The sequence below is a fragment of the Capsaspora owczarzaki genome, assembly GCF_000151315.2.
Source record: "Capsaspora owczarzaki ATCC 30864 unplaced genomic scaffold supercont2.11, whole genome shotgun sequence".
NCBI classification, from domain to species: domain Eukaryota; class Filasterea; order Ministeriida; family Capsasporidae; genus Capsaspora; species Capsaspora owczarzaki.
Window position 1 is genome coordinate 1,108,505 of NW_011887302.1, and position 27,120 is coordinate 1,135,624.

General features: G+C 55.8%; 6 protein-coding genes across 6 annotated transcripts; 1 reads left to right on the forward strand and 5 right to left on the reverse strand.

The window, feature by feature from the left end:
• Nucleotides 1–12: 12 nt before the first annotated feature.
• Nucleotides 13–3,306, reverse strand: CAOG_06545 (O-linked-mannose beta-1,2-N-acetylglucosaminyltransferase 1). Its single transcript, XM_004345244.2, has 6 exons — nucleotides 2,724–3,306; nucleotides 2,177–2,322; nucleotides 1,941–2,054; nucleotides 1,633–1,861; nucleotides 1,466–1,555; nucleotides 13–1,353 (listed from the first exon to the last, which is right to left on the reverse strand). The coding sequence occupies exons 1-6, from the start codon at nucleotides 3,229–3,231 to the stop codon at nucleotides 92–94; spliced, it is 2,349 nt and encodes a 782-aa protein (XP_004345294.1). The 5' UTR covers nucleotides 3,232–3,306; the 3' UTR covers nucleotides 13–91.
• Nucleotides 3,307–3,882: 576 nt separating this feature from the next.
• Nucleotides 3,883–4,735, reverse strand: CAOG_06546 (hypothetical protein; the record flags this gene model as incomplete). The annotated part of the gene is made up of 3 exons (XM_004345245.1): nucleotides 3,883–4,218; nucleotides 4,242–4,405; nucleotides 4,582–4,735. 3 exons carry the CDS (start codon nucleotides 4,733–4,735, stop codon nucleotides 3,883–3,885), a joined length of 654 nt encoding a protein of 217 aa, XP_004345295.1.
• Nucleotides 4,736–5,186: 451 nt separating this feature from the next.
• CAOG_06547 (hypothetical protein) lies at nucleotides 5,187–6,533 on the reverse strand. Its single transcript, XM_004345246.2, has 2 exons — nucleotides 6,376–6,533; nucleotides 5,187–6,279 (listed from the first exon to the last, which is right to left on the reverse strand). Exons 1-2 carry the CDS (start codon nucleotides 6,413–6,415, stop codon nucleotides 5,303–5,305), a joined length of 1,017 nt encoding a protein of 338 aa, XP_004345296.1. The 5' UTR covers nucleotides 6,416–6,533; the 3' UTR covers nucleotides 5,187–5,302.
• Nucleotides 6,534–6,952: 419 nt separating this feature from the next.
• On the forward strand, nucleotides 6,953–17,269 carry CAOG_06548 (neutral sphingomyelinase activation associated factor). Its single transcript, XM_004345247.2, has 9 exons — nucleotides 6,953–7,387; nucleotides 8,141–8,375; nucleotides 8,487–8,590; nucleotides 8,673–8,765; nucleotides 8,981–9,114; nucleotides 9,211–9,457; nucleotides 9,602–15,532; nucleotides 15,685–15,985; nucleotides 16,119–17,269. Exons 1-9 carry the CDS (start codon nucleotides 6,995–6,997, stop codon nucleotides 17,126–17,128), a joined length of 8,448 nt encoding a protein of 2,815 aa, XP_004345297.1. The 5' UTR covers nucleotides 6,953–6,994; the 3' UTR covers nucleotides 17,129–17,269.
• Nucleotides 17,245–23,985, reverse strand: CAOG_06549 (hypothetical protein). The gene is made up of 2 exons (XM_004345248.2): nucleotides 17,707–23,985; nucleotides 17,245–17,555 (listed from the first exon to the last, which is right to left on the reverse strand). Exons 1-2 carry the CDS (start codon nucleotides 23,832–23,834, stop codon nucleotides 17,369–17,371), a joined length of 6,315 nt encoding a protein of 2,104 aa, XP_004345298.1. The 5' UTR covers nucleotides 23,835–23,985; the 3' UTR covers nucleotides 17,245–17,368.
• A 154-nt stretch (nucleotides 23,986–24,139) lies between these two features.
• CAOG_06550 (branched chain alpha-ketoacid dehydrogenase kinase) lies at nucleotides 24,140–26,187 on the reverse strand. Its single transcript, XM_004345249.2, has one exon. It carries the CDS (start codon nucleotides 26,168–26,170, stop codon nucleotides 24,245–24,247), a length of 1,926 nt encoding a protein of 641 aa, XP_004345299.1. The 5' UTR covers nucleotides 26,171–26,187; the 3' UTR covers nucleotides 24,140–24,244.
• Between the last annotated feature and the right edge of the window lie 933 nt (nucleotides 26,188–27,120).

Below are 27,120 nucleotides of genomic sequence, written 5' to 3' on the forward strand. Positions count from 1 at the left end.
AGTGAAGATTGATGGGGTTTTTTTTTCTTTTGCTTACACTCTTGCTTCCAACCACAACGAACAACAACCGAAAAACAGATACTGCTACAGTTTAGCCCTTCTTGTTCTTTTCTTTCTCGGCCTTGAACTTGGCCTCGATTCCGGTAATATCAAGAGGAGAAAAGTTGCCTGTCGGGCGGTACTCGTTATAATATGGGGACTTGTCGCCAATGGCCATAATCTGATGTCCTTCCAGCCAGAAGCGGAACAGACCCTTGTGGTGTCCACGCACATCTAAATCCCAGACGCGGAAGCATTGAGCCAGACGCATCCAGTTTTCAAACTCGGTTTCCGAGTTCTGCTTGAAAAAGATGAGGTAGGGCGGCTGGTCGAGCTCGGCGGCCGAGAAGCCAGTCTCGATTTCAGGCTTGTTAATGCCAATGCCAATGCCGGGGTGCTTGCCCGTCACGCCCAAGGCTTCGTTCAAGCCGTAAATGAACGGGAAGGGGAAGAAGCCCTCCTTGCACGGATTGGTGCCGCGCAATGGCACACCCTTGGCCAGCAGCGCGCGCAAATCCTCTTCGTACAACTTGGCAGTCATTCGCTCGGGCTTGCGCAAGTCCACGTCGGCCTGCTTGTTGATGCGGTGGTTGCCAAAGTAGGCCTTCTGGAAGTAGTAGTTCATGTTGACGCCGCTCGCGCCAAAGTGGTAGGTGCGCGAAATGTCCGGGATGATGCACTCGCGTCCCTTGCGGTTGGTCGGCAGGCGCATCCACATGTCCCAGTCCCAGCGGTTTTCCGGTGCGGGCCACTTGGACTCGAGCTCGTCCTTGTACAGCTTTCGCGAGAGGAGCCAGCCCAGGCCGGGCATGGTTTCAATGCGGTACAGCAGCGCGGCATCCTTGGTCGAGTGCATGTAGCCGTTGTCGTTCCATGCCGAAATGCAGTACAGGGTCGGGTCCAGCTCCATGAGCGGGAGTGTCTGGTCAAAGTACTGCAAAAAGTCGGGCGAAACCTCCAAATCCTCTTCGACAATGATGGTGTAAGGCGCGCTCGGAGCAATCTCGTCAAACAGACGTGTCAGCGAGTACTTGTAGTGGTAGCAGATGCGCCCGTTCTTCTCGCCCTGCGGCTCGTGCATGACGCCGCGCACGCCCAGCAACTCGGTGACGTCAAACACCTCCTGCAGCATGCCATCGATAAATACAATGATGCGGTCTGGTGTCATGCCAGCAGTGGCCAGCAGCGAGCGGAGCATGCGGTACAGGTACTGAGGGCGGTTGCTTGCCATGACAATGACGGGAACGTTTTGGAGGTTTTCCAACTCGATTCCCGCAGCTGTTGGGACAATGTTCAAATCGTCGGGGTTGTTGCCTAGCAGGAGAGGAGAAAATTATTGAGGGGGGGGGATCGGCGGGAAAGGTGAGGCGAGATTGTCAGGAAGGCATCAGAAAACAAAAAACCCTCCTTGCACAGCTCTCCTTACAGTCACACAACGTGCCATAGCCCTCGTGAGCATTGCAAAAGACGCTTCGGCGAGCATTTTCGGGAGTGGGGTCCCACTTGCACTTTGTGACTGTTGAGCAATACCCAGCAATGAGCCAAACGTTGACATTTTCGGGAAGATGTGATGTGGGGGGGGGGTTGACGTACCTTCAGCCGGGTTTTCGAGCGCAATAGTTGCCTTGGTGGACACATTTTCGCCCCAAGAGTCAAGGTTGGGAGAGCGCGACACCTTCTCGGATGGCGGAAAGCTCGGGACGCCCTTTCGGCCAATGATGGCGTACATGTCGCGCCAGTGCAGTCCCTTCACCATTGTGGCACCGAGATGGTCTGCGATGGATTTGCGCGCTTCGTCGTGCAGCATAAATGTACCTTCGTCCTGTTTGTTTGGAGGAGGAGCCGAGGCGGTGGTGAGTGACGCTGAAGCGGAAGCTCGTCGGAGCGCGACCAAACGTTACCTTGATGGTCATCACGACAATACGACCAGCATGAATGCCACTCAAGAACGGAATCAAGGCCTCTTCAGCACCCTCCAAGTAGGTGTCAAAGGTCCGTATTGCCATGACTTTACCCTGCAGCAAACAGTAACAAAGCAAAGGAACAAAGAAGCGTCAGGTTGTTTTCGTTTCATTCCCCGATGTCAAAGTCAGATGCATGGGTCTCAGCATAGCGCAGCGAGCTCGATGAGTGTTACATTAAACTGGTTGACGATGGCAACGTTAAATCCTCGACCCTTGTCGTTGGCTTCCTTTTCCTGGAAGACCACTTCCCCGTTGATCGTGATGCGCCCGATTTGCTTGCCAGACTCGGCTGTGATGTCCAGTGTTCCCGGCACCCAAGCTGCGATCGAAGGAAGGACGGAAACCCAACGTGAGCGAACGCACACTTCAATGAGGCATCAGGGCATTCTGAATAGAATAGAGTGTTCAAGACTGCAAAACGAAGATTTTTGCTCAAAGGTTGGTGTTGTCTTTTCTGAGATGTTCAGGTTGAATTGCAAGCTTCTCTGCTTGTGCCGTTTCTGATTGTGGCTGCCCCGATTGTAGCTTCTCGCATGTGCTACTTTTTCAGATTTGCGACCTTTGCTCAGATTTGCGACCGTTTGCTCAGATTTTGCTCAGATTTGTGACGACGTGGCCGTCCCCTCAACACAAACCCTTTCTCTTTCCCCCCCGCTCCGATAGACAACCAGACACCGGATGGCCAATTGTCCTGACCCCGACACGACGAGATCTCCTCACCATTCTGCGCAGCCTGCAGCGCTGCAGCGACGGCAGCTTCGGCGGCCTTGACCTCGGCCTCAGCGCGCGCAACCTGGGCGTCCTGCACCTGTGCCTGTTGCCCCTGCGCCTGGTCGTTGCCGCTGCTCTGCTGCTGCGGCTTGACTCTGATCCGCTGTCCCACGCGGCGGTGCTCCTGCTGGTCGTGCAAGAGCGCGGCGAGGCGGATTCGTCGCTGGCGGGCGTCTTCGTTCTCGCCAGCCACATCGAGCTCGCCCAGCCCGAGCCGGTCGTTGCCATTGCCATTGCCGTTGCCGTTGCCATTGTCAATGCCGTTGTCGGCGATCAGGTTCTGCAGGAGGTGCTCGTGCTCGTCCTCGAGCGTCTGCTGGTCCTTGCGCATGTGCACAATGAAGATGACGTTCACCACGACCACCGTCAGCGCGAGCAAGCCCACGAGCACCTGCCACGTCTTTTGCGTGCATCCGCCGGGAACGCCTGCCCCGATCGAGCGGCGGCGCGGTCGCATGAAAAAAAAAAAAAAAAAAAGTGAAAAGACAAGAAAGAAGAAAAAAAAAAAAAAAGGAAGAGTGGCTACCAAATCGTAAGGTGCTGTCGTTCACTCGCAGTATAACAGCACGCTTTAAAGGCACAACCTCCATACGCGAGACCTGACTAACGAACGCTTTTTGGTTTTTTGCAATGTCAACCCATACAAACGTCAATTCAATGCAAAGCCAGCAATCAGACGAACGACGTTCTCTAACCCTGCATAAAGTGATGCACTCCAAACCCATGCCAGCCCACTTTGTGGGCCAGCACGGGTCCGGGTGCATCACCCCCTATCTCCAAAAACCATTGTGATTTATTGTGATTTTTGGGCCCTCGGTCTTCTCCCAATTCTCATTCATTTTCAAAACCTTAAGAGAGCCGAAAACAGCTTTATTGAAAGATCACTCGATCACAGTGTGTCGCGCTAGAGACAAGCGTAAAAAACAGTCAAAAAAACGATGTCAAGAGCAACAGCACAAATTCATGCAGAGTCACGCAGTGGTGTCCATGTCGGAGTCCTCGTCGTCAGAGTCGTCAGAATTGCTCCTAGACGCAAAGCGCGTAGAACGCGCAGAGGCACAAGAGCTCGCAGCCAGAGCAGAACCCGCAGAGCCGCCAGACAAAGCACTCATCGCCGCCAGGTCGTCAGCAACTGCAGCACAGAGTCTTCCTTGAGTTTCTCGAGCTCAAGCGTGTACTGGTCGTGCTTTTCCAGAGCCCTCTCGCTGTTGAAGCTGTCGACGGGACCGAGAGGAGCAATCTTCGGGTTGCGAAGCTTGAAGTCAAAAACCAGCTGAGGAGCGAACTGCCAGAACGTCTTCTGATCACGCTCAGCCACGTGAACGATGAAGTCGTACTGGAAGCGAGCAAGCTCCTGGAAGCAGCAGTTGGCGTACTGGAGAGCCGGGTACGCAAAGACGAGCCAGTAGACTTGAATCTGTGCGGTGATGGTGCTGAGAGTGTTCTTGCCGGTGTCACAGAACGCACAAAACTCTCCCAAGTTGCAGGGTAGCCGTTTGTGCCCACGTTCCGCTCAAACGCGGTCTTGGCAGCTTGCCACTGGAAGCCAAAGAAAACGTTCATCAAAAACGCATTCAGCTCAACGCCGTCGACAACGTGCTGCCAATCTTGAAGGGTCTTGCGCACTTGTTCTGCAGTCATTTCCGCAGTGATGTCGACAGACATCGGTCGACAGACATCGGTCGACAGATCCAAAGCTCCTTGGCTTGAGCACGCTGAAGCATCCCGCGTTCAGCCGCCTTGTACAGGTCGAAGTAGAGCCCAGCGAAATCGAGGTCTTGTTCTTGGCCGACATCCGAGTCCTCACCCGCTTCGCAAAGGTGCCAACCAGCTTCAGAAGCTGGTCCGACTTCTCGAACGAGTAGAGAGCATCGAGAACGCCACTCTCGCCGGCTTTGGTGCTTGAGGTTGATCATGAGGGCAGTCGCAGTCTCAAGTCGATCCTGATCGTTGTCAGACATGGTTCAGTGTTGTTGGTGCAGTTGCAGGGCATAGTGACGACTGAGCTCGTTGCACGGGTGCCTTAAATACCCTGGGTGCCATCACAGTGGCGTTTCAGTGAAAGGAGGCAGTTGGCGACAAAGTTGGTGGACGAGCTTCACATCGTTCGACTCGTCTTCTTTCGCTCAATCTCCCGGTCCTAGTGCCTCGGCCGTGTCATCGTACTATGTAGTGTTGGTGTTCAGAGGAAAGGTCTTCTGAGAGCTGATGGATGTTTCAAGAATCGTTAATATCCATAGCATAGAAATGAGCATCCTTTGTTTGAAACAGAGTTGGCTGCGGAAAGCCTCCCAAAGCTCAAACTCTGGAACAACTCTACCCAGACGTGGACTGCGCACATGGCTCCTTGAAGAGGACAGCTGTTGTGTGTGTTCGGATTATCTTTCCACTGACACTGCCTTTGAGACCCCCACCGGTGTCCAATGATCGCGATTGGAGCAAACGATTTCAAGCATTCCATTGAAGAAAGAGAAAAAAACAGACAAACAAACAACAAACAAACAAAAAGCGGCGGAAACAATAAAGCACTACGCCAGTGCTTGCGCCCGCTGCTCAATGGCGTGGATCCGCACTCCGTGGTTTGCAAACTCGGCAGGCAAGCTCTCGATCAGATCGACGCCGCGACCGAGAGGAGGATGTGCCTGCCTGTTTCGAACATCACGAAGCCAGAACGCAACAACGAGCGTCTGGAACGTGATACCGACGCAAGTTTCTTTCAGAAAACGGATCGCGTCAGTGTCCTCAGTGCGGGCCACGTGAACAGCCAAAAAGCCAGTCTGATCGGTGAGCAAAGAGCTTGGATACAATCGAGCAAAATCCAACTCCAGCCCGTTCCAGATCTCGTTGTGAGTCAGACTTCCATGGGTGGCAGCACGTCCGACTTGAGCCGCGAAAACCATCCGGGCAGCTTCACCAAACATCGAAATCGCATGAATGCGCCTGGCGTTGGCGTTTTGGCGATCAATGGTGTCCTGATGGGCTTCGTCCTGCTGACGTGCAGCTTGGCTGGCCTGGTCCATCCGCTTTTCCAGACGTTTGAAGGCGTTAGACAGTTCCTCGATTTTCTTGGACTTCTCAGAGTCTTGGTTGCGCAAGGCGTGCAACTCTTGAGCCTGGTTGTTGATTTGCTGCGTCTGGTTGTTGATTTGCTGCGTCTGGTTGCTGATTTGCTGCGTCTGGTTGCTGACAGCTGAGTTCAGTGTGTTGATCTCGGACTGCAGAGCGGTGTGAAGCTGGTTGTTTGCTTTGATGGTGCCGGAGAGTTCAGCGATGGTGAGTTGAAGCTTGGTGATGGTTTCTTCATGCTTGGCAATGGCAGCTTCCTGCTTGGCGGCATTCTCACGCAACGTGGCGACTTGTTGTTGCTCGAGACGAAGCAGCTCCTTGGCAATAGTGAGCTCGGCTTGATACTTTGCGCAATGAGGACAAGAAACCTGTGGGCTCAGGAGATGCGGGTGGGCATCGGTGGAGGGTGTTGGAGGCGCAGACGAGGAAGAGCTCGAAACTGCCAGCAAGCAAAAAAAAAAAAAAAAAAAAAAAAAAAAATTACGTCAGTGCTAGCAAACAGCGAAGAAGCGCACACCAGAGCAAGCTGTCTTACGATGCACGTAGGGAGAAGCAGTTCCAGAACTCATACTCATACTGATGACTTGGTGAAGTCAAAGCTGGAGTCGTGAGCAAGCAGAGCGAGGGAGCACAGAAAAGAAAGAAAAAAAAAGCAAAAAAAAAAAAAAAAGCGAAAGAAAAAAAAAAAGCGAAAGAAAAACCAAAACTGAGCTTTTCTTTTTCGAAAGTATGTTTTCGAAAGTATCATGATCGTGAGACACACAAGTCCTACTCTAACCCTGCATAAAGTGATGCACCCCCTATCACCAAAAAGCTATTAAAAACCATTGTGATTTATTGTGATTTTTGGGCCCTTGGTCTTCCACTCAATTCTCATTCATTTTCAAAACCTTAAGAGAGCCGAAAACAGCTTTATTGAAAGATCACTCGATCACAGTGTGTCGCGCTAGACGTTCACTCAAAAACTCGACGAGTTGTGTTTTTTTTTTTGTTAAGAAGTTTGTTTCGAAAATTCAACAATTCTGAGCAATCGTTTTACTTTTTCCAATTCATTCTTCTTTCGTCCTTTCTTTTCTTCACTCTTCACTTTACTCTCTTCTTCTTTATCACTCTTTTCTTCTTCTTCTTCTTCTTGTTCTTCTTGTTCTTGCTGAATGGCGAGCTTACTGCGGCGCGCAGGATCGGCAGCGCGGCATGCGAGCAGTGCGCTCCAGTCTGGCCTCGCGCACCAGCAGGGCTCCTCCGCCTCGGCCACCAACTCGACATTGTCCTCATCCTCATCATCTTCATCATCGCCGTCGTCAGCCTCCGCGCTGGGATCCGGATCGGCGGGTGGATTCTCGTCCGACTTCCCAGCGCCGCCCGTTGCCGTTGCGCCAATGCTCGCCCCGATGCCCTCGCAGTCGCAGCTGGACGACGAGGACGACACTGCCCAGCAGGCAGCGCTCAAGGCGTCGCTTGCCAACAAGCCCGTCGTCGACCTCATCCTCGCCATTGAGGACGCCAAGTCGCCCTCTGCGCAGATTGTCAGCGCGCTCTTTGATCTGGTAACCCCCTTCCGTCCATCACTCTCCGTCCCATCTCCTATTCTCTCTTTTTCTCTCTTTCTCTATAACGTTGAGCTTGCATCTCAAACGCTGACTTGCTTTTTGCTGAACTTTTTTCAATCGCAATGCTTCGTTCATACAACTTTTTTCTTGTTTTTTTGAACTTTTTTTTTTTTGTTTCTCGTTTTTGAGACTCGTTCAATGTTTCGGCTGACAAAAACTCACTTTCAAGAACACGCAGACTTTTGAAGGTTGGATGCGCAGGCGGAGAGGGGGGGGGTAAGGAGAGCGGAAGGAGCTGAACGGGGAATTGGGGGAAAAAAGAGCGAGCTGGTTGTGATCGGGGGGAAAGCCGGGGAGGCCGTCGATCAGGGATGGATGTTGGACGTACCAGCATCTTGATCATCATGGATGAAAAAACGGGCGGGGCGGGGAGTGTGGGGGAGAGAGAAGCGCGAGTCGGATTGGAGTGAATCCAATTCACTGAAGAAACGGCGTTAGAGACAATCAACCATCGCTCAGTCATGATGAAGAAGAAGATGGGATGCTTGGGGAATACTTACTGTGCGATTGTGATGTAAAGTGGCGTCTGAGAGAGAGAGAGAGAGAGAGAGAGAGAGAGAGGGAGGTGATCCGACGTAGAAACGCAACATTCTGAGAATGTGTGCAAATCTGAGCGTCTGCGAAACGGCTGATTTTGGTCATGCTCACCTCTCATCGCTTGTCTTTCAATTCTGTCATACTCCCCCGCAGCTCGTCGTCGGAGAGTTCCACCTGCACTCCAACTATGAAATTCGCGCGATCGATGCGCTGTACGTCCTCCTGGATGTTGCGCCGCACTGCTCCGTCAACGTGCAGGCCGAGATCTGGAACACGCTGATAGCCATTCTTGAAAAGAGCATTACGAATCTCGAGCTGTGCTCGCGGTGGGGTTTGATTGAGAAGCTTCTCGGTCGTATTCACGTCTTTAAGGACGACATTGCCCTCAGTAAGCGTGATTGGAGCGCATTTTTGACAGCGTCAACATGTGCCTTTCGAAACACACACACCATTTTGTTTTTGCGCTGACTACATTTCTATTTCTTGTTGTTCTTCGCAGCCAAAGTTCTACAGCTGGTGGAAGTGCTCGGTCGCTATTGCATTTCCGTTCGCGAGCTTCGCAGCATTCTTCGTACCCTGAAGAGCTCCGACCAAAAGCTTCGTGTAAGTGAAGTGCAAAAGAGATGTAGCCGATGAAATTGATGCTGACTAACCTCGTTTTGTGGCTTTTTTGTTGCATTCGCAGCCTCGTTTCTCTGTCAAGCTCATGAACGTGTTGCGTTCGATGGCACAAGAAGAGCGTCCAAATGTCTACTTTCACTTTTCAGGCAACCAGTCTGTAAGTGTGCAATGGTCGTGTCCATAACGCACCGTTGCGACTCAACGTTTTTTTGTTTGTTTGTTTGTTTGTTTGTTTGTTTGTTTGTTTGTTTGTTTGTTTGTTTGTTTGTTTGTTTGTTTGTTTGTTTGTTTGTTTGTTTGTTTGTTTGTTTGTGTGTTTGTTTGTTTGTTTGTTTTTGTTTTTGTTTTTTGTTTTTGCTCCGACACATCCAGGGCATCATGCTGCCATGCGTGACCAAGTGGCCCTACCAAACGGGATTCACTTTCTCGACATGGTTCCGAATCGAACCGCCGGATCCAGAGCTCCTGAAACAGCGACTCGAGAAACCAAAGCCGTATCTCTACTGGTAACTACTTTCGTTGAACGTGGCTGCTGCGCTGCTGGACAAGCACTTCCCTCCCCCACTTCTCCTTCCCCTCGCTCATCGCATTTGATCCAACAGCTTCAAAACAGACAAGGGCTTGGGCTACTCGGGCCACTTTGATGGCAAGAAACTCACCATCTCGTTCAAGCTGTCCATGGGCAAAATCACGTCCGATTGCGATGTGCCGTTCGACTTTGAGCCGCGTCAGTGGTACATGTTCACTGCCGTTCACAACTACCGCCGCATCGGCAGCAGCGAGTTGATGTGCTACGTCAACGGGCAGTTGGTGTTGAAGTGCGACATCAAGTTTGTCACCACTACGGATGTAAGCGGGGGTTTGTTTGATTCGAATGGCAGGCTCGAGGCGCGAAGCGGAGAAAGCTGAGAGCTCATTTTTGTCCTTCTTGTGTTTTGTCCTGTGCTTTTTCCGTGTTTTTTTTTTTCTTTCTTTCCCGTCGGTTTTGGACAGCTCTTCACCCATTGCTTCCTCGGAACAAGCACCACGCCCTCCGTTCGCACATCCTTTTGCGGCCAGATTGGTGCCACGTACGTGTTCAACGACGCCCTGTCCTCGGCGCAGGTGGCTGCCATCCACGCACTCAAGTCTGATTACATGAGCAACTTCCGACAAGCCACGGAGAGCAGCGTGCCGCTCACGACTGTCCACCGCAAGACCCTCTTTGATGGTGGGCGCTTGACGAGCGCCATCATGTTCACCTACAACCCAAAGGCGGTTTCCGGCAACGTGTGCTTTGAGTGCTCTCCCAACGACGCCAACCAATGGTTTTCGGCAGAATCCTCTGGTGCCATCCTGCTGAACGGCTCTCGCACCGTCGTGACGCACTCCTACCACCATGCGCTCGAGTCCATCGGCGGCATCCAAACGCTCTTCCCGCTCGTCTCTCAGTTCGACCATGCCGATCAGCCGCGCGATGGCGCGCTTGGCATTGTGTACGAGCCCGATCCCGCGTACAGTCTCACGCTGCTGTCGCTCTTTGCCGAAACGCTGGCAGCGTCAACCACGTCTCAGTCCCAGCTTGATCAACATCGCGGGTTTACCGTTCTGGCGCATCTCCTGGACGACGTGCTACCGACCAACATGTCGCGTCAGGTGCTCGAGGTGTTGCTGCAGCTCGCGCAGTCGCTGCGCAAGGCCGCCGAGACAAACAGTTTGGCGGCGCAGTCGCTCTTCCGCGACTTGTTTGATCAGGTGCTCTTCCGCTTCAACTTGTGGATTTGCTCGGATGTCGCCGTCCAGAAGCGTCTGCTCGGCGTGCTCGCCAGCGACCTCGTTCGGACTGAATCGGTCAACGTGCGGTCGCTCATTGGCGTGCAGCGTCTCATGGATCTCATTTCCAATTTCTTCTGGCTGCCCGATCCAGCAACCGCAGCAGCAGCAGCGGCCATCAGTGCGACAACAGAGCCTCCCGCCTCCCGAGCTGAACCAGCGCCCGACAATGAGGATGAGACTCAGTCACCGACAGGCGCGGCGCGCTACCAACTCGCTGGCCAACCCGTCCTCCATCCAGTCACGAAACGCGCGGTGGCGCAGCGTCCCAACACGTCGGATATCGTCGAGCTGCGCATGATTGTGCTGACCATCATCAAGCAGCTTGTGCTTGACGGCTCTGGAATCACTGCCGACGAGCTGAGCGCCATTTTGAACTACATTGTCGCCAACTTGAGCATCAACCAAGAGTGGCATGTGATTGATGCGGTTGAGCTCATCCTGACCCTGATGTGCGACCACCCGGAGCCCATTCTCGGACTCTTTGAGCAGCAGAACGGCATTCAAGTTGCGCTGTCACTCTTGTCCGCGAAATCCGTGCCCGTCCGTGGCTTTGGCCTGAAAATTCTGGGCAAGCTGCTCAGTTGGCTGCCCACCAAGCGCGCTGACAAGCTCATTCAGCAGCACCAGCTCTTCTCCCTGATTAGCACCACCCTGAGCATGTACTCGACCGAGCTCGACAAGACCACGTACAATGCCCTGTTTGAAATCATGCTCAATCAAGTCACCAAGCAGCTTGTGCCAGACCGCTTCGTGTCGCGCGACGCCACGTCCAGAATTGCGCACCCGGGCGTTCTTCGCACCCTGTTTGATCTCGTCACCCACGATTCGAGCAGCGCCGGCACGACGACGCTCTTCCGGCTGCTGGGCGATCTCGTCATGCTGCTGAGTCACGAACCCGACAACCGCCGCATCTTCCTCGCCTTCCCAAATTGGCAAAACTGGTTTGTCACCTTCCTCAAGTCTGTGACTCGCGTCCAGGATTGCGGATTCTCGGCCCACCACCTCGTCAACCCTGCCGCTGCTCATAGCTCGGTGTTGGTGGTATCCGGAAATCGCCAATCAGCAGCGCCTGCTTCGGCCCGGCCAGCCTCGCCAACGCCCCCTCCTGCCGATCCTTCCTCCAGCTCTGACGCCTCTCTGCCGCCCACACCGACGCCGCCCGGTGCTGCTGCTGCCGCTCAGTCCTTCTCGGGCTCTGCGGCCCCTGCCGCCATTGTCGCCTCAGCCGCCCAAGAAAACCTCCAATGCGCTGAGCTGATTTGCACCCTCTTCCGTGTCCTCTTGTGCCATGCGCTCAAGAATGAGCGCGAAGGCTACCAGGTGTGGGTGGACACCATTGCCGTTTTCAAGCACGAAGATTTGAGCAACTCCGTGCTCACCTTCCCAGAGCTGCACTTCCGCTTCATTTGCGACGTTCTGTTGGCGGTCGAGGCCGACATGCAAGCCTGGCGCACCAACGACAAAAAGTCTGGCGCCGACTTTGTCAACATGCGCGAAAACAGCCTCTTTGTGTTCAACGTGGCCTTTTTCGTTTCGATCGTTGCCGAGAACGTGCTCACGCTGAAGGACGCATACGCGGCGTTACTGACGGTTTGCTCCAAGCCGACTTCAGCCTCACCCTCCGCGGCGAACGCAAACCTGTCGGGGCAGACCGCTCCAGGTTTGGCGCCTCCAGCAAGCGAGCGTAGCGAACGCAGCGAACGCTCCTCTGGCATGTCTGCAGCTGGCGCCATTGTCGGTGCCATTGGCGGTGCGTTGGGCGGTGCGTGGTCGACGCTGGGTGCCGTTGCCGCCAACACGGCCTCGGGCGGCAGTTCCAATACCGTCCCTGGCGTGACATCCGTCACTGGCACCAGCTTGTTTTCGCGTAATCGGCCGAGCAATCTTTTCGAGACGGCTCCCAATTCCGCCGAAGACAACAGCGAAGAGCCCAGCTTCTACGACAGCCGTGCCATGCTCATGGTCAACATGGCAAGCGAGTCTGGCGCGACTGCAGGCTTGATTGCTGGGGCCGAACCCACAGATCCAACAACGGAAGACGCGGACGAACAAGACCTGGATGCTTCCGACAAGACAAGTGCGACAATCGAGAGCGCCTCCTCGCGACCCGTGCTTGATGTTCAGCCCCTTGTCACCCGTCTCATCCATCTTGTCGATCTGCTCGTGTTTGCCAGCACAATCAGCTACGATCAGCTCGAGACACGTCGCGGAATGAGCATTGGCGGCATTCTGCGGCAATGCCTCCGCCTCGTTTGCTGCCGGATTCAAACACAGCTGACTGCCAGCATCAGCACCCAAACCGCTGGCGATGCGACGCCGGCCGCGATGACCAACCGCTACCTCGAGCTCGATGCGCATCTGCTGCGCCTGTCCGAGCTGCGTCGCCAACTGGTCGAGGTCATGATGGGACACGAGAGCGAGCGCTTCCACCGTCTGCAGCACTATCTCATGATCCGCCTCAAGGAGCAAGAATCCAAGATTGACAACCTGCGCTGCGTCCTCGATCGCATGGACGTCAAGCGACTCCGCGCCATCGTCTACCGCGACATGGATGGCCATCTGCGTCAAGCGCAGCAGTTGCTCTTGGCAGAGCTGCAATTCCTCTCGGTCATTATCGTCAGCGAGTACAAGAGCATTCTGGACCCGAGCAACTCAGATCCCAACGTTCCCGATGACGATGGCAGCCTCATGACGTCCCGCATCGAGGCGGCCTTCAGCAGCGTGACGCCGCTCATTCACGAGAGCTGCACGGACTTTAAGCCCTTCCTGTCCAAGGCGTTCGTCACGCCCTCTGGCACTGAGCTGATCACCAAAGAGTCGCCCTGCCTGCGCGCCGCTGCATCCGTCATCGAGGTCGTCATGGCCCTGACGTCGAGCGACTGGCAGCGCTGTCTTCGCGACGTGGCCGAGCAGGCGTACCGCGACATGGTGTTGGAAGGCCAGCACCTTGCCGCGCGTTACGAACGAGAGCTGCGTTTGCGCTCCTCCAATGCCCAGCTGGCGATTCAAGCGGCCGCATCGATCGAGTTGGAAGCCCAGTCGTCGTCCATGTTTGCCATCAACAAGTTCCTGGGCATGACCTTTGCCGACGAAGCGAATCGTCTGGTTGCCGCGCAGGCTGCATTGCGCCGCGGCACCACCACGGCCTCTCGCGTGTACGCCAAGGTGTTTGACTTGCTGACCAACGAGAACGGTCCGTGGGGCTTGCCGGCCGACAGTGCGGAACAGAAGCCAATCACCTTCATGAAGCTCGACTCTACGGAAGACGCCCTGCGTCGCCGTGCTCGCCTGGTCCCCAACCGCTACGGCAGCGATCATCAGGAAGCCATCCTCCTGATCGAGTCCACCAACAACGACGCTGACAACGCGGGCGCGGTTTCTCCCGGCGTCGAGCCCATTACGGTCGGCGGCGCTATGGCTGCAATGCGCGCCGCAACCAAGCTCAAGCTGGCACTCAAAGCCAAGACCGCTACTGCTGCGCACGACGATGACATGCCCTTCGACGACGATAGCATGAATGACTCGATGAACGAGCTGCCCGCCGCCTCGTCGTCCAGCGCTGCTGCAGCGTCGCCCGCGTCTTCCTCGAGCACGCCCGCGAGCTCGCATGGCACTGCGAACGGCGCTGCGGGCTCGGCCTCGGCAACTGCCACCAGTGCACCCCCAGCAGCGACGCCGGCTTTGCCGCAGCTGGGAGGCGCCGACCCGTTGGCAAGCACCGCAGGGAAGCGCGTCTTGCTCAGCGCACCTTGCGAAATGATTACGCCAGGTGGCAAAATCCCAGGCACATTCAAGATTGTCACGGGCATGTTCTCCTTCACGGCCGACGAGGATAGTGCGGCGTTCAAGGAGCTGCAGCAGAATCCGTACCGTGTCTATCTGGACGTGGTTCATGGCCAATGGACGTTTGATGAAGTGACGATCGTCTACCCACGCCGCTACATGCTGCGCCACTCTGCCATAGAAGTCTTCCTGAGCAACCACACCACGCTGATGGTCAACTTTGCTGATCGCCGCGTTGCACGCCGCGCGCTGCGCGCACTCCCGAATCTGGCGAGCGGCACGGAAGCCACGCTGGGAAGCAACTTCCGCGAGGCTGCTCGTGGCGGCCTTGCTGCCATGATGACGACCGGCGCGACTGGTGCAGGTGCTGGAGCAGGCGCGGGTGCGAACGCGACCAACGCCGGTGCCGTTAGCGGTGGCGGCCTGTCGAACGGAAGCTCGGCGTCCTCCATGTGGGCCCGCATCTTCCTGCGCTCGGATGCGACTGCGCGCTGGCAACGCCGTGAAATTTCCAACTTTGAGTACCTGATGCTGCTCAACACCATGGCAGGCCGCTCGTTCAACGATCTCAACCAGTACCCAGTCTTCCCGTGGGTCTTGACCGACTACGAGTCGGAAAATCTTGACTTGAAAGACCCGTCCGTGTTCCGCGACTTGTCCAAGCCTATTGGTGCGCTCAATCCCACTCGGCTTGAGACCTTTGTGGAGCGGTTTGAGTCGTGGGAGGACGAGGAGGTGCCTGCCTTCCACTACGGCTCGCACTACTCTGCGGCTGGCTATGTGCTGTTCTGGCTGATTCGGCTCGAGCCATTTAGCACCCTGTTCTTGAATCTGCAGGGCGGCCACTTTGACCACGCCGGCCGCACATTCGCGTCGGTGGGACAGGCTTGGCGCAACTGCATGGACTCGACGACCGATGTCAAAGAGCTGATTCCCGAGCTGTACTCGTTGCCCGAGATGCTCGTCAACGCCAACAAGTACCCCTTCGGCAAAGACGATGACGGCGCGACTGTGGACAACGTCACGCTGCCTCCCTGGGCGCATGGCAGCTCGGAGGAGTTTGTGCGTTTGCACCGCGAGGCTCTCGAGAGCGACTACGTCTCGGAGCACCTCCACGAGTGGATTGATCTCATTTTCGGTTACAAGCAACGAGGGCCCGAGGCTGAGAAGGCCGTCAACGTCTTTTACTATCTCACGTACGACGGCGCAGTCGACATTGACGCCATTTCCGACCCCGTCATGCGTCAAGCGGTGGAGCAGCAAATTGCCAGCTTTGGGCAGACTCCTTGCAAGCTGCTCAACACTCCTCATCCTCGTCGTGGCGATGTAAGTTGAATGACGACGGAGGAGGAAGGGTTTTTGCTGTTTGTGTTGAGAGTTGCATTGTTTCTCACCATTTTTGTTTGTTGTTGTTGCTTTTTTTTTGTTGTTGTTGTTGCTGTTGTTGCTGCTGTTGCTGCTGTTGCAACCTATTGCAGTTGGACGCTGCCGCTGCCGCCCAGGCTGCTGGAAGCAATGCGACCGCAGGTGCAGCAAAGGCAGTCACTCCCTCGGAAAGCACGAGCCACTGGAACGCCGAGTCTTTGCACAGCCCGCTGCTCAAGTTGCCAATCACCAGCGATGATCCCGTGTGCTTTGTGACTGGCAATGTGAATCTCAAGTCCATTGTGACTGTGAGCACCTCGCGCATGTTTGGGTCGCACACCTGGACCTACAACGCACCTGCGACCATGGAAGAAGGCGATCTGGCCTTCGATCTGATGCTCGATCCAGTGCTGGGTATGTTGGCAACTCAAAGATTGGGGTTTTGTGTGCACCGTTACGTTTGCTAAGTTTTTTTTTTTTTTTTTTTTTTTTTTTTTTGGCCTTCTTTGTATCGTCCGACAATCTCTCATTTCACAACACCCTACAGAGGAGCAGACGTCCGGCGAGCCGGTCGCGCACTCCAGCATTGTGCGCCGTCTGCCAGAACCGCTGGATCAGCGCATTGCGGTGTCGTCCCGCTGCTTTGCCACCTCGGCGGACAACTCGGTGCTTGTGACCTGCGGGTACTGGGACAATAGCTTCAAGTGCTACGCACTCGACAGCGGAAAGTTGCTGCAGAGCGTCCACTCGCATCGAGACGTCGTTACGTGCATGGCAATGTCCGCAGATGGGACACTGCTTGTGACTGGCTCGCGCGACTCGACCGTGCGCGTCTGGCCGTGGAGCACCAAGAAGCAACGGTGTGCCGACCAGCCGTCGTCCACCCTTTTCGGCCACGAACACATGGTTTCGTGCATTGCCGTCAGTACTTCGTTTGACTTGGTTGCGAGCGGCTCGCGCGATGTCGTGCTGCTGCACACCATTGGTGGTGACTTTTTGCGCTCGCTGCGCCACCCGTGCTTCCGCCGCGTTGTGCTGGTGTGCATCTCGCCCAAGAATGGGTCTGTCACCGTTGCTTACTCGGACAAGGGTGGCGCGCTGGCTCTGTTCTCCATGAACGGCAAGCTGCTGGCGACAGAAGACCTGGACGAAACGGTCAACGCCATGTGCCACGACAAGAATGGCGACTTTTTGTTCACTGGCGGTGCCCGGAGCTGCCTGATGGTGAAGCACGCCTTCTCCTTGAAGCACGTTCACATTTATGCTTCCAACCACAGTCCACTCTGTTCGATCGCTCTGACGTCGGATGAGCGCTACGTCCTCTCGGGTCTGGAGTCGGGTCTGTTGGTTGTGAACTCTGTCGATTTCTCGACGTGGCGACGCGATGCGTTCGAGCCGCATTCGGCGCTAATCCCGCAAGAGCAAGCGTCCGTGCTGCAAGACTTGCAAGAGCGTGATGTCAAGCGCAAGAAGCTTCAACACGATCAGCTGTTTGTTCAGCAGCAGAAGCTTTTGGCTCGGCCCAACAGTGTGGCTGAAGTGCGTGCGGCGTTGTGAGCGCGTGTCTCGTGGCTATCTTTTGTTGTTGTTTTTGTTTGGGTTTTGGCCGATATGGATTGTTTGGACTATCCATGTTGTGTTTGTGAATGTCCGGAATACGATACCATTAAGTGGATAAAAATGCATTGATACAACAGACAGATGCTAAGAAGTACATAGAAAAAAACAAACCAACAAAAAAAAAAATAAACAATCACGATTCACAATGATGCGAGATTTTCCAGCCGCTGGCGAGAATTACAGCCGCTGGTTTCTGCGCTGACGCGTGCGCCACCGTCGTTGCGCCGCTTTGACTCCGACGACAGTTGCAACAGGAATCGCGGCAGCGAGAGCAACTGGAATGCCCAGTGTAACAAGTAAACCCTTGCCCGCAACAACGCCAATAATGTGTGCCTTGGCGGCAAACCTGCGCATCGTGCTCATGCTGTCGTTCATTCACACAACCACAACCACAACAACAACAACAAAAAGAGAAAGAAAAAAAAACAGGTGAGCCCACACACATCAGCAACGCTTCGCATCCATAACACTGCAACATGACACTGCAACAAACTCCAAAAAAATTGAAAACCAACCTATCCACGCCAAACTGCAATCCAGGGCAACCGCGAATGTTGTTTTTCGCAAAGTGACCCACGGGAGGGATTTTGTCGCCGCAAAGCCAGCAAAATTCGGTTCGGCACACGCCGCAAATCATGTGATTGCACGAGCCGTCAATCACCTTTTCGATGTGGACCTTGCATGTGGGACACTTTCGCGTCTTCTTGTTGGCCCATTTGACAAACTGCTTCTCGTCGACATGCACGACGTCCGGATTCTGAACGCGACGCGTGAGCGCGCGCTCCGTTGCCTGCATCTCTTCGACCACATGCTGCGGTACACGCGCCATGGTGTGGTCGGGCACCACCAATGGCGCGGCGGCGGTGCTGGTGGGACCGGTGAACGGCACAAAGATGAGGTCGGGACGCCCTTCCAGGTGAGCCAGACCCTGGCCTTCGTCTTGCTCGTCCCCGATCGGATCGACCACGGTTTCTGAAGCGCCGCCAAGCAAAACCTGTGGAGCAGAATCATCGAGTGGCTCGGTCGGGGTCAACGTCGTCGTCGTCGGGGGCAATTCTTGCGCCGCGTGTGCAACCACAGGTGCCACACCACCCTCTGCCGGCGGCGGCATCCCGCTTGTGTCTGAAACGATGACAGGACCAGGCCCGCCCTTGAACAACCCAACCAACCGTTCTCGTGTGGTGCGGCGTTTCGCTCCCAGACTGCCTCCCTCGATGCTCTCTGAGGCGTGGTGGCCTCGCGTGACGAGCTCGTTGTTTGTGGGAGCAAGCTGCTGATCTGTGGCGGTAGCTGGAGCCGACGAAGGCGGGTTGCCATTGCCAGGACTGTCATGCCAGCCTAGTGCATGCTGTTGCGGCGTTGGATGATGACGAGGCTGCGTGTCGGACAGCACGGCCGGACCTTTGCCCTTCCGAATGCGGTTGGCCTGCTTGAGCAAGCGCGCCTGTTCCTTCTTGGCGACCTTGAGCATGGCTCGGAAATGAGCCTCGCAATCGACTCCGTTGTGCCAGCCACGCGAACAATCAAAGCAAAAGCGCAACCCACAACGAGAGCACTCCATGTTCATGCGCGCATTCACTGCTTGCGGAGGTGCGTCCAGGTAGCGATTCACAGCGGTTTCGCAATCAGGGGTTGGGCACCAGCGCGCATTCGGGTTGGCATTGATGCGAGCAATCATCGTGAGCCGCTCAAAGCGTTCGAGCAAGCGCGCAGCCACATCTGGCGTGCGAACCAGGGCAAAGGTCGTCCGCAACGCCTCGACGAGCTCTTCGTGTTGAACGAGCCGACCACAGCCAGGGCACATCATGTGCGCAATGTCACCATCTTCGATGCGCATGGCGTAGTAGCGGACAAAGCACTCGACACAAAAGATGCACGAGCAGTCGTCGTACATGAAAATGTCGTCCAGGGCAAACTGCTCGAGGCACATGCTGCACGAGGAGCGCAGGTACTCTGGATCAAAGTCCAGCCGTCTAGCGCCCGCCAATCCACCAGCCATGATATCCACTGGTGGCACCATTGCAGCGTGAGGCCGGTTGACAAAACGGAAACGCCTGCCGCGCAGCGGTCTGTTGGTGCTGGCAGAATCTGCCGCAGATGAATGAGCCGAGTCGGACTGCGGTTGCGGCCGAGAGCCACTGCCGCTGGCAGACTCGTTTTCACGAAGAGCCCGCAATCTCGTTTGCGCAATCGCTCGCGCAAGAATTTCGCGGTCGTCGCCAATGTCCAACGGAAGGGGTCGCAGAGCATCGTCGAAAGAAAGGCGATAGCCGTCCAAGGCAGCCTTGATGCACTCATCAAGCAAAGAATGCGCCTCCAGCATCATTGCTGAAAGGTTTGCACGGTCCCCTGCGGACAACTCTGACGTGGAAGTCTGCCCGACAACGCTCGATGCTGCAGCTGCTGCTGCTGCTGCAGCAACACCCTCATTGGACGCCGTGATGGCCTCGTGAGCCCGAATTTCTTGCAGGCTTGCAACGATATCGGCCAAAATAACATCCGACTCGCGATGGTGTGCTGAGGTGGACGCGCCAACTGCAGAATGCGAGTGATATTCTCGCACAGCGTGGGCGCGAAGGTCGCTACCGAGAGCGTGGATCGAGCCGTGGCTGATCTGCTGGCCAGCAGCCACGTCTGTATCTCGCTCGTCGACCGCACTCTCGCTGTCAGAAACGTTCTCGTCATCCGATGTGTCGCCAAGCTGGGCGAAATAGCTATGGTGCGTGCCGACGACGTGTCGCGAAGAGAAGCCGCCCAGAGAAGTGACAGTTGCGGCTGCAGCTGCAGCTGCGTCAGCAGACGGATATGTGTGCGAAGGCCGGGCTCCGTCTTCGTCGCTGTAGAAGGAAAGCTCGTCATCATCATCATCTTCATCATCATCGTCGTCGTCGTCGTCGTCGTCATCGCCGTCATCCTCGTTGTCATCGTCGTTGTGAAACTCGCCGTCTTCGTAATCGTCGTACTCTTCTTCAAAGTATTCCTCTTCTTCTTCCTCAGTGTCGCGCTCGTAATCGCTCAGGTTGCTTGAGTGATCGCTGTCGGAATTCGGTGCATTCTGATCATCCTCCTCGCCGGCTTCGTCGCCGTCTTCGTTGCCAGAACCGGCGTCACCATCACGATCATGTTGAGCAGCAGGTTTGTCATCTGTCGGTAGAACGGGCTTGCCCATGGCGATGGGTGCACTCAGTGTGTGCGAGTGCTCCAATGTAATGGTCGTGTCCTGCGCCAATGCCGAGTTGCTCAGCCCAGAGGCGTCTGCTCCAAGCGCGTCTTCCGGCAAAACACTCATGCCAGAGCCGTCGCGAGACAAGGCTCCGCCACTCGCGCCTGCTGCAACGTGGGATTCCAAGGCAATCGTGGCTGGACGACCAACGGCAGTGCTGGAAACAGCCGCGGCAGCGGTGCGTTCGATCGCCTGAGACGACTCTGGATAGTTTTCGGTGAACGAAATGGAGCGGAACAGGTGGTGTTTGGCCGAGGACGAAGAAGCTGTGTGAGAAAAGGCAGGGGTCTGTGCACTTCGAGACGAATTATCCGAATGCTGGCGCGAATATGGCGGGCGTGGTTTGGGCGATGGAGGCGCGCCTGCATGCACGGGCGTAGCTGCTCCCGAGCCGTCGTCTGAAGGCGGTGCACTGGACGAGCTGACATGATCCGCCCACAAGGGTCGACTTGTATTCCGATTGCGACGTCGCTTCTCGCCAAGGCGCGCTGGGACCGACTGCGGTGATGCGGAACCAGGTGACCCGCCGGCCGAGTGACGGGGGCTGGTGGCAACAGTGCTGGACGCTGTCGAGCCGGCCAAGCGGGCCTCGTCGATGGGCGGTCGCTCATTCGTGCCAAACCGCGAAAGCAGGTAGGCATCGAGCTCTGTCGAGGTCGAGCCTGGGACTGGCGAACCATAGTGCATTGATGATGTGAGGGTGACGCTCTGGTCCATTGGGAAGACGGCCTCTCCACGACTGGAGGTCAAGGCGATGGGGGTAGGCTGCTGCGAAAGGAGTCCTTCGTGTTCTGTCGCGGGAGTCGCTGCGGCAGCAGATGAGGATGCGATCGACTTTGATGCATTCGCTGCACGATGTGCCGGTGTCTTGTTGCGCTTGCGAGAAGAAGACGCGGAGGAGCCACCACCACCACTACCACCACCACCACCAACCGAACCTGAAGCTGAAGCGGATGCTGCTACTGCTGCTGCTGCAGAGGCAGAGGCAGCTGCCGCCTTTGCGAGCTTTTGCCGACTCGGTTGCGGGCGACTTTGGGCCCGGCCGCCTCGCATGGGTGATGTTGAGGAAGAGCTGGGTTTGGCCCGCGCGCCAAACGACGGTGCAGGCGAGACACCCTGCGACCTCGAACCAGTGGAGGACGGAACAAAACGAGACCGAGTGCGGTCGCGCTCGTACAACTCGGAATACTCATCACGGTGCACATTGGGATTGTGATGCTGCGAAGCGGTGGAGGATGCGATCGAGACTTGCGAAAGCAACGAGTGCGTGCTCGTCTCCATGACAGCCGCGTTGCGTCCGCGAACAACCACGCTTGCAACACTGGTGCTGTCCGTGTACAGGTTGAGGTTGCTCGACAGGCTGTCGGCGCCAACAGAAATGTTGTCGTCAGCCAATTGAGAAACGGAATCTCCCATGGCGGTCATCGCTCCAGCATCGACGAGGGAGAAGCTGCTGGTCTTGCTGTCGCTGCGCGTGCGCGACGATGGATGAGAGCTCGACAACATGGACGCAGATGCCGACGCAGAAACAAAGCGGGATGCGGAGGCGGTGGCGCCACTAGTTGCCAGGTCTGTCTGAGTGATAGACATGAGCGAACCAGACGGAGACAATGAAGCGTAGGGATGGGAGGAAGCAATCGAAAATGTCGGCGTGTTCGATCGCGAGTTGGCGAGCTGCGAACCATCCTCGTCCACGCCGCCATACATGGAAGCAGACGCAAGCGCGGATGTGGAAGCAAACGATCCGGTGACAGAGCTCAGACTAGAGATGGACTCGCGAGCATAGCTTCGACCGAGACGGCGACCAACGTGAAAGTCGCGTTGTTGACGGTCGTCGTCGTCTTCGTCGTCATGCGCGTGGTCCTCGTGGTCCTCGTGGTCGTCGTCTTGTCCGTTGCGGCTGGCGTTGCTGTTGCTGTTGTTGCTGTTGGTGTTGTTGTGGTTGCTGTTGTCATCGTCGTCATCGTCTGGGTCGCCGCCGCTCTCCGCAGCACTTGGCCCATCGTCAAAATGGGTGTCTTGGGAGCCAGAGTTGCCAGGCTCGGAGTACGACTGGTCGTTGAAATGCACACTGTTGCGATGCTGGCGTGGGGTTGCAGCAAAGCGGCTCGAGCGGCGGCCTTCCGACGTTGCGGAGAGACTCGGGGAAGGGCACGCCGAATCCGACATTGGGTGAGCAAAGAGCGATCCGGCAGTTGCCATGGTCGAGGAGATGGACAACGAGCCAGAGGCTACAGACGATAGAGAGTGCGAGGTCTCGGAGCGGTGCACCCGGGCTACGAATGGCGAGGGTGTGTTGTTGCCAGCCGAGTGGACAGCATCGGTGTCGGCCAGAGGTAAAGGTGTTGATTCGTCTGGCGCCTCTGTCCGTTGCGACAGCTCTGTTGGACTGGGCTGTTCGGGATGCTCTTGCGACTGCTGCTGAGGAAGGCACGCGGCGGCGGCGGCATCCATACGCTCGTGCTCTTCTTCTCGGCGCGGAACCTTGTCCGGCTTGGACTTTTGGTCATTCAGATGCACTGCATGCAGCGGCACTGGATGCCCTCCTGCTCGCGTTACGCCGACGTGCGCGTGCGAGCCGACATGGTGCTTGGGATGCAAAACGTGCGAATGCTGGCTCGTCATGGAGACCGAGTCGTAGTCCGAGTAGTCGCTAAACCCGCACAGCGACAAGTCCAGCGACTGCACGGATATCGCGTCCGACGGCAGTGCGCTGTGAGACGACACGAGCGACCCGGTATTGTTGTTACTATGAGGATGAGGATGATGAGGATTCGCAAACAGCGGGTGGACCATAACGACTGCAGCAGCAGCATTGGCTGGCGTCGCGGGATCGGGCGCTGCTAAAGAAGCAGGTGTATCTGGCAACGGTGATGGAGATGCAGCTGCAGCGTCCTCCTCGGGAGTGACTTGACCAAGTTCTGAATCATCAGAGTCTGCATTGCCATGCTCGTCCTGCTCTTCTGGCTCTTCTGGCTCTGCTGGCTGGAGCTCGTCTGTTCGTGTTGTCGAGTTCCGTCTTGGCGCGTCGTCCTGCTTCGTTGGTCCCTCGGCTTCCTCACTCGTACCACTCGCTGCACTGCTGTCTTGTGTCTGTTTCAGCAGCAGTTGCAGCGGTGATGGTCGTAGTGGCGACGACGGCAGCGGCAGCGGTGGCTCGCTTGCGGAACTGATGACAAGCGCGGTTTGCTGCACCGAGGCCAATGCAGCAGGAGTAGTCTCATCATCACTGTGTGCCAGTGGCAGTAGCTGTGTCTGTGCTGCTTCAGCTTCTGCTTCAGCTTCTGCTTCTGTGAGAGTGGTGCTCGTGGACGAGGTCGCTTCTGGAGCAGCAGCAAAGCCGACCACCTCCGTTCCCGTCCCCGCGGCTGTACGCACTCCTCCTGCTGCGGCAACCACGGCCATGGTGCAGGTGTCCATGTCGAGAGTCGCTGGCTTTGCTTGCTTTTTGTCAATGGTGTTGAGTGCTGAGTGTGACTGCGTCGCTTTCGTTGTCGTTCTTGTCGTTATTCGACTTTGGCTGAGAAAATACGAACAAAAACGAACAAACAGCGAAATAAGATAATAGAATGAAATAAAAAAAAGAAGTGAACGTTAAAACAGTGACATGTTCGCAGTGCGAAGAACAGCATCGATGCAGTGATAAAGTGATAGTATGGAAAAGCTGAAGAGTTGAAGAGTTGTTCGCTCAATCTTGCCCTGCGAGAAACACACAAACTGCGGGTCACTCCAATCCAGGTATCATGCCAATCAAAGGAGCTTGCTGAACTGTTTAAGACTACTATAAACACTACTAGACACAAACAACAACAGCAAAAGACTCCACGACACTAAATCCGAACATTCTCCATGTTGTCGCCAAGATGATTCAGCTTGATATAGACATCGACGCCGTAGCCATGCATCGACTCGAGATGCAACGAACCTCCGAGGTACTCGGTGTATGCGCGCGAAACGGGCAAACCAAAGCCACGTCGAACTTCGGTCGGCTCCGCCACGGACGAAGGTTGGGCCGCGGCACTAGCACCGGTCGTGTTGGTGTTTGTGTTGGTGTTGGTGTCGGAGCTGGTCGTGGCAGTAGGCGTCTGGCGCTGCTCACTAGCATAATGCCCCTTGGAAAAGCCATAGTCCCAGACGCGCGGAACGTCTTCGGGATGGATGCCGCCCCCGAGATCGCGAATTCTGATGGTCAGATCTTGATCGCCTTTGCAGACAGTCACAATGATGGGCGGCAACGAGGGATCGCAGCCAGCGTTTTCCGTTGCAGTCGCGCCAGGCTCGCCGAAAGGCTGGCGGTCCAATCCGGCAAGTGTTGCCGACTGAACAGCAAAGGTGTTTTGCGTGACTGCCGTCTCTTCGCTGGTTTGAGACCAGCGCATCATGGAAGAGAAGCGGGATGCAGCATCAACGGGCATGCTGGTGGATGCGCCGGAGGCGGCAGCCGCGCTGGCAGAGGATGGAACGGATGGTTTCGAATGAGGAGGAGTCAAGCCCAACAGCTCGGGCGCTGCGTTGATACCACGAAGATCAACACTACCGCCGCTGGAGGCATCACCACCGCCGGTCGCCACAGCCACAGGCGAAAACAAATCTGGAGGCTGCGAGCCCGACTTTCCGGCGTGAGACTCAATCACAGCCGTCATGCTGTTCTTGAGCAGCTCTTGCAAAATGTACTCGAGGTGCGTCTGAATGTAGGCAAACGTCGCATCGAGATGGCCCTCGACAATGACTGCGGGAAACCGGCCGTAGGTGCGCCAGGACAGGGTTTGCAGCTGAGCAGCGACCGAACGCACGACTGCCGCCGGCGCGCAGTCACGACGAATAATGCCCACATACCCCTGACGCGAATGCTTGTTGCGGAAAAAGTTGTGCAGCGCAATGTGGTGCTCTGCGAGCGCGCGCCGACTGATGCGCGTCACGAGCATCTTGTGCAAAAACTCGTTGAGCTCGCTCTGCGTGAGGTACTTTGAAATCTCCGCGGCGGCACTTGCCAACGACACTACGACGTGGTTGTGCGAGTCGAGCAGCTCCTTGACCAGCTCGACAAACCTCGCCTCGTCCGCGAGCGACTTGATGGCTGGAAATCCAATCAGCCGGCGAAACGCCAGTGCGTAGCTCTCGTAAACGCTCTGGATGTACGGGTTTCGACCCACAATGAATGGCAAGTGCTGCAGCGACCACAGCCGGTGCGCAAGCCGTGTCGGCATCTCCCGGTGGAGGTACCGCGCAGCCTCAATGAGCCGCGTCGCGTCCACATCGCGCCCAAAGTGCAGCATCTGGCGGATGGACAGCCGCGTGGGCTTCTTGCGGGCGTACTCTTCGATCGTCGTGTCGTAAAAGTTTGGCCGTTGCGCAGCAGAGTCCGATCCGGGCAGCGTGGAGGAGGAAGAGTGCGCAGCGGTCATCACTACTGGCATAGGCGGAGGTGAGGAAGGACTCGAGAACGGGTTGGTCAGCGTGTCGCCGAGACCGCCCACCGCACGCGTGGCAGAGATCGCGCTGGACGTGTGGTACGTCGAAACGCACGGAGGAGCGGGGGCGAACCGAGGCGCGGGGTGGTCATGAAGAACCGTGAACGAGAACGGGTGCAATCTGCCGACCAGCGCAATCTGCCGCGAAGGCACCAACAGGGCGACTGCTGGTGGCTGTGTCGAGCGGTGCGTACCATGGATGGATGGCGCCTGGCTGAAGCGGGCGAGATGGCGATGCGCAGTGCTGCTGCGGCTGGCAGACAGAATGGCAGCGCTCAACCCCATTCTCGCAAAAGTGGTTGGAAACGAGGACTGCAACCCGGTGATGGAGAGCAGCAGGCGGGTTGTCCGGAGGATGGATTTGTAGGAAATATGATTGTGCATTGATTCTGTGAATAATGGGATGGCTGGAGTGCGGGTAGTTGATGGGGGTGGAGGGAGTATGGTTTTGGTTGGCTGAAATGGTTCGGGCTGTTGAAATTACTCGACGGATTGCGCCGTTTCAAGTATGAAAGCATTGCATGTATGTGTTGGATGATATTTTAGATGCGTTTTGTCGTGATTGGCAAGGTTTGTGTCAAAATGGTGAATGTCCGGTTTGACAAACCACTTTTCTCCAAGCTTGAAAATGAAACATCGGTACGAATCACATGGCCGATTTCACAGTGGAAAAATTTTTCCGAATTTCGGAACGACCGAATTTTTTCAAAAATTCGGTTTTTTTCAACTTGCGAATGCTTGGGAGAAATTTCTCAACCGTTTCAAAGCCTGAATTACAAAACAATACACTTTGTGAGACTCCGATTCCCACGGGTTGGGGCTTAGAGCTATTGGCCAGGTAACGTCGATTGATTGATACAAAATGCGCAATGACAGCTATCCAAAAGCATCCAAATACACCAGAATATGCTAAATCCTCATTAACTACCACCGGCTAACCTCGCCGGCTGGACGGCGCTAACACGGGTCAAGAAACACTATAGAGGCGGCTAGTATGGTTTAAATCTTGAGGAGGGAGTGTAGAGAAAACAAGACTGTTGAAATACCAGGTGGTACCCTGCTAGAACAGTTAGGCGGCCAGTGTGCCCAGTTTGAGTCTAGAAGGGATGGGAGAGTTTCAATGCAGTCTGGTGTCGACGGTCATAGCACGAACCACTGGGCAAGACACCCCACCCTCCCCCTAGGGTTTATTGGTTATTTTTTTTGTTTTGCTGAGGTTTTTTGTTTGTGCTCTC

What these genes read in the sequence shown, in the direction of transcription:
- CAOG_06548 (XM_004345247.2), top strand. Translation starts at nt 6,995, where the DNA reads ATGGCGAGCTTACTGCGGCGCGCAGGATCGGCAGCGCGGCATGCGAGC. An exon ending in CTCATCCTCGTCGTGGCGAT is followed by an intron (nt 15,533 to 15,684) that starts GTAAGTTGAATG and finishes AACCTATTGCAG; the next exon opens with TTGGACGCTGCCGCTGCCGC. An exon ending in GATGCTCGATCCAGTGCTGG is followed by an intron (nt 15,986 to 16,118) that starts GTATGTTGGCAA and finishes AACACCCTACAG; the next exon opens with AGGAGCAGACGTCCGGCGAG.
- CAOG_06550 (XM_004345249.2), bottom strand. Translation starts at nt 26,170, where the DNA reads ATGGGGTTGAGCGCTGCCATTCTGTCTGCCAGCCGCAGCAGCACTGCG.
- CAOG_06549 (XM_004345248.2), bottom strand. Translation starts at nt 23,834, where the DNA reads ATGGACACCTGCACCATGGCCGTGGTTGCCGCAGCAGGAGGAGTGCGT. An exon ending in TTGCAGTTTGGCGTGGATAG is followed by an intron (nt 17,556 to 17,706) that starts GTTGGTTTTCAA and finishes AATGAACGACAG; the next exon opens with CATGAGCACGATGCGCAGGT.
- CAOG_06545 (XM_004345244.2), bottom strand. Translation starts at nt 3,231, where the DNA reads ATGCGACCGCGCCGCCGCTCGATCGGGGCAGGCGTTCCCGGCGGATGC. An exon ending in GCTGCAGGCTGCGCAGAATG is followed by an intron (nt 2,323 to 2,723) that starts GTGAGGAGATCT and finishes CTTCGATCGCAG; the next exon opens with CTTGGGTGCCGGGAACACTG. An exon ending in CCATCGTCAACCAGTTTAAT is followed by an intron (nt 2,055 to 2,176) that starts GTAACACTCATC and finishes TGTTTGCTGCAG; the next exon opens with GGTAAAGTCATGGCAATACG.
- CAOG_06547 (XM_004345246.2), bottom strand. Translation starts at nt 6,415, where the DNA reads ATGAGTATGAGTTCTGGAACTGCTTCTCCCTACGTGCATC. An exon ending in TGCTTCTCCCTACGTGCATC is followed by an intron (nt 6,280 to 6,375) that starts GTAAGACAGCTT and finishes GCTTGCTGGCAG; the next exon opens with TTTCGAGCTCTTCCTCGTCT.